The following is a 4,787-nucleotide window of genomic DNA, read 5'->3' on the forward strand; positions in this document are numbered from 1 at the left end:
CAGGAGTTGATGCAATCGGACTTAGAAAGCCACGAAATCATTCAAAATGGGTTGATAGAGGATTACGAGGGAAAGGATCAATGGTGACTATATCTAGATCGGAATTGGATCAAGCTCATTTGCTTGTGCTTGAGAATAACCCTGAAGTCCAACCATATATAACGTAAGTTATGTATTTTCTATTCAACTTTATACTTTATATTCTTCTACTTCAAATGAAATTTGATATGACTTATACTATATCGTTTCAGTGATCACTTGGAATTATTACAATCAATGATTCCAACTAAGGTCAAGAATAAACAGAGATGGGTACTAGAGGAGCATCGTAAAACATTTATTGGATGGTTAAAGAATACCATTCTAGCTATTGATCATGGTGTGTCGAAAGAGTTAGAATACATATCGTTTGGACCAGATACTCAAGTAATAAAGCATCATGCTTACATTGTGGGGGGGAAAAGATTTCATACAAAGGAAAGAGATGATGCTCGAACCGTTCAAAATAGTGGAGTAAGTATTGTTGCAGAAGCAATGCATTTTGCATCAACAAAGGACAGAAACCCGGTGCAATCCACTATGACATATTTCGGGGTTGTTGATGAAATTTGGGAGCTTGATTATGGATTGCTTCGAATTCCACTTCTTAAATGATCTTGGGTGGAGAATAAATGCGGAGTTAGAACAGACGAACTTGGTTTCACTTTGGTTGATTTAAGCAAAAGAGGTAGCAAGAACGATCCTTTTATCATGGCTATCCAAGCGAAACAAGTAATTTACATAACTGATCCCATTGATTCTAAATGGTCAGTTGTTTTACGGACACCAGAGCGATAACATTTAGATAACGAAAATGAAGAAGAAAATGTTGATTTATGTCATGATAGTTTTGTTGATCATCAACGGATACACGAACAAGTCGATGAACTCAATGATACATATGAAGATGATGATGATAAATACATTAGAAGCAATGTTAGTGAAGGGATATGGGTTGATTGTGCATCATTAAAAAAGAAAAGAAAACATGTTAAACGAGTAGGTATGATGTTTAGTTTACTCATAATGTGTTAATACAAATGATGTTTAGTGAGTAGGTATGATGTTTAGTTTACTAATAATGTGTTAATACAAATGATGTTTAGTGAGTAAGTATGATGTTTAGTTTACTAATAATGTGTTAATACAAATGATGTTTAGTGAGTAAGTATGATGTTTTCAGTATGATCTTTGCTACTAAACGATTTAATTTGTGTATCTCTTGCAGATGACAAAGCAAAAGGATGCAAATAAGCCAAAAGGACGAGGCAGGAAAAAAAAGAATGACATCAACAATCTGAAAGCTCAAGGACGCAAGACAAAACTAGAGTGGAATGAGAAAGGAGAACCTATAGGAACAGCATATGCAGATATGCAATCATGGATTGGGGTTAAAGCAAGATCTACAGTCCCTCTAACTTATGATGATTGGAGACATGTAGATTCGAAACTCAAGGAGAAAATATGGAAAGACACATATGTAAGACTTAAATTTTTTTTCAATATATATTTCAACACATTTAATTCAACACTGTTAATGGGTACTAATCAATTCTTTTTGTGATTTTAGGATGCTTTCGAGCTTCCAAAAACGTATAAGCCTAAACTACTATCAGATGCGGGGAAAATGATGAAAAGTTTCAAGAAGCTCGTGACCCAGACGATTATCCTCCCGATTGCTAAAAGTGGTAAGATAGAAGAACTTTGTGCTACTCCAGAGAAGTATCTAGAACTTAACAATGAAGACTGGAATGACTTTGTTCTAACTCGTCTTACCCCTAAATTTCTAGTACAATTCCACTTAGTAATCTTTGTTGATAGTTTATTTTATGAAATTGTTTCTAATTTTGATTATATTGTGTAGGCTTTGAGTGAAGCGCAAGTCGCCAGAGCCAGGATGAATCTATCTCATCATCGTTCATCTCGTAGAGGCATGCCCAACGTTGAACAAGATTTGGTAAGTAGCTTGTATCACTTCTTTTACAATGTTAAATTTTAATCACGCCAATAGAATTTAATCTAGTTTTTATATATAGAAAAAAGAACTCGGTGTTGACAATGTTGAGAGATACCAACTTTGGATGAGAGCACGGACAACGAACAATACTTTGATCGCAGAATATGACAAGGAAATTGAGCAGAAAATAGTAAGTATGTCAATTATGGTAAGAAAAAACAATAACATTTATTTTTGTTACTAACTTCGTCATTGGTTTGTTTCATAGAATGAACTAAAAGAGAAAGTTAGTACTGGTGAAATCGAAGCTAAGGGTCGGAATGATATCTTAACGCAAGCTTTAGGCACACCTGAGCACCCAGGTCGTGTTAGAGCTGCTGAGTATGATGTTTCTTTAATTGAGTCATATTACTTCTTTTTTTTATATATATATTTAGAGTCTAACTAAGTTGGTACATTATGTTGCAGGTCATTTGCCAAGATTTCTACTGTGTTTGGTAGAACGCAAAGAAAGAAAAGAGTTGAGGTCGATGTCGATAGTGAACATGTCGCTAAAATCAAAAGATTAAAAGCTGAAATTGAAAGGCTAAAAGCACAAAAAAATGCACAAACAGAAGAGCTTCAAGCCTTAGACAATGAATATAGAAATGAACAGCGACATGAAGACCAGAACCGACCGACATCTATGAAGAACAAGAACAACCCTTGGCAAATGAAGACCAAGAATCGACCGACATCTATGAAGAACAAGAACAACCCTTGGAAAATGAAGACCAGGAACCGAGTGGCAACTATGAACACCAAGAACCAATGGACTATGAGGATGTAAGTCAATGTGTAAAATTATGTTCGGATAACATTGACAATGTTGTGGCTGAGGGTGTCATAATTGAGGCAGTTGGTTACTTTTCTTATCATGGTGACATAATTACAAATGATTATGCATGGGTTCAAATCACACAAGTTATTCAAGGGGAAGCTGAAATCCCATATCCAAGAGGTGCAATACGGTATGTTTGTGATGCATGAACAAATTGGTTCCTTGGCCTAGGTAATTGATTTTGACTGAAGAGGTATGGAATAATTTACTTGTATTTACATTAATGTTAAATTATATATGAATTGTATTACAATTTTACTTGTAATTACATAGGGTCCTCTAATTAAGAAGCTTCATAGTTCAAACAACTCGAAGGGGAAAGAGAAATGTAAAGGAAAAGAGAAGATAGTGGAACATCTTGATTCCACTAAATCTTATGAGAAATTCATTGCAGAGGTACTTGACAAGACTCATATTTCTCTTCAGGCCATGTTCTTGGAATATATGAGAGTAAAAGGTAAAAATGAGTTTGTGAGGGTTCCTGTCAATCCATCCTTATTCTACCGAGTTCACATCTACATAACTTCCGAAGATGTCATACAAGTGGCCACCCAGGATGAACTTACGGGTTCAGCTATGTTATTTGGACTAAGGTATCTCATTAACTTTGATTAATATATCATATAGTCATATATTATGTTAGTGGAGTTTGAATATCTTAGATATTCATCCGTAGGGAAGTAGGTTCTGGGTTTGATTGACTGTGTGGAGATATAAGGAAAAACTCTACCCATTTGTTGTATTGCTATGCACTTAAAAAAAATTCGGGAATGTTATGGAAATAAGGGAAACTCTACCCATTTTTTTTAGGACTCTATTTGATTTTTTTTCTTTTTTAAGCAGATGCATTTGGGAAAATTTAAATCAAAGACAAAAAGTGTTATACAAGTTTTATGTTGTCGAGCTTCTTAGTTATAACAATGAGCAGGACAAGGTGATAGCCATCAATCAATTATCAATTTGGTTAAACACTATGACTCATGTAGGACAATATTATTTTATACCATGGAACATAGGGTAAGAATCACACATCTCTTTCAGTTTCCCTATGATATTTATTTTTATATTAATATAACATTGTTACTTTTTTCAGCAAGCATTGGATGTTGATTATAGCAATGACATCGGGAAGAGTTGTATTCTTAAACACGCTTAAATCTAAAATCCCGTCAGACATTGCTCAGATGATAAAGGCGTAAGTTTAGAACTTTAAGTTATTCATTCTAATATAATCATCAATTAATAAATTCTAAATGCTTAAATTATAATTTTTTTAATGTCTTTAACAGTGCATATGCAAATATTAGTTCAAATGCTATTGTATTTGGCAAAAATGGACCGGAGATATGGACCTTTGCTTGTCCAAAGCAACCATACAATTACGAATGTGGTTACTATGTACTAACTTACATTCGTGATATGCTTCAACATTCAAATCCTATTACAGCCATAAAAGCAAAAGTAAGTATATACTCATTTTTACTATAAATACAAACATATAAAAGTATTATCTTCTTAATTAGTTTTATTTTTTTTAATTTGACAGTTTGGCGGCCTATCCCAATGTTCTGAGGACGATCATCTCTTACCGCTTCGACAACAGTGGTTAAGTCAATTGCTTCCCTTGATATATAAAAATTACCTAGTAGTCTTTTATTGTATTTTTTTTTAGACAATGTGTAGTATTTAATTTAGAGATTTATGCATAATATGTAAAGTGTTATTTAGAATTGATCTTACAAATTATTATTGTTGTTATTAAAAATGATATTAATCATTTAGTTTTAATTAAGTTTTTTTTATACATACTCTATATAATTATAAAAATAAAAATTATATTTATTATTATTGATAAAAAATAAATGAAATGAAATGTAATAAAATAAAAAAAAAATAAAAAACCTATACATT

At 32.8% G+C, this 4,787-nt stretch overlaps 1 protein-coding gene across 1 annotated transcript; it reads left to right on the forward strand.

The window, feature by feature from the left end:
- The first annotated feature begins 3,767 nt into the window (after nt 1-3,767).
- On the forward strand, nt 3,768-4,443 carry LOC115695061 (uncharacterized). The gene is made up of 3 exons (XM_061118385.1): nt 3,768-3,893; nt 3,970-4,071; nt 4,166-4,443. The coding sequence occupies exons 1-3, from the start codon at nt 3,850-3,852 to the stop codon at nt 4,362-4,364; spliced, it is 345 nt and encodes a 114-aa protein (XP_060974368.1). The 5' UTR covers nt 3,768-3,849; the 3' UTR covers nt 4,365-4,443.
- Nucleotides 4,444-4,787: the final 344 nt, after the last annotated feature.

This window comes from Cannabis sativa, chromosome 6 (assembly GCF_029168945.1).
Source record: "Cannabis sativa cultivar Pink pepper isolate KNU-18-1 chromosome 6, ASM2916894v1, whole genome shotgun sequence".
Lineage (NCBI taxonomy): Eukaryota > Viridiplantae > Streptophyta > Magnoliopsida > Rosales > Cannabaceae > Cannabis > Cannabis sativa.

What these genes read in the sequence shown, in the direction of transcription:
- LOC115695061 (XM_061118385.1), top strand. Translation starts at nt 3,850, where the DNA reads ATGACTCATGTAGGACAATATTATTTTATACCATGGAACATAGG. An exon ending in TTTATACCATGGAACATAGG is followed by an intron (nt 3,894 to 3,969) that starts GTAAGAATCACA and finishes TACTTTTTTCAG; the next exon opens with CAAGCATTGGATGTTGATTA. An exon ending in ATTGCTCAGATGATAAAGGC is followed by an intron (nt 4,072 to 4,165) that starts GTAAGTTTAGAA and finishes TGTCTTTAACAG; the next exon opens with TGCATATGCAAATATTAGTT.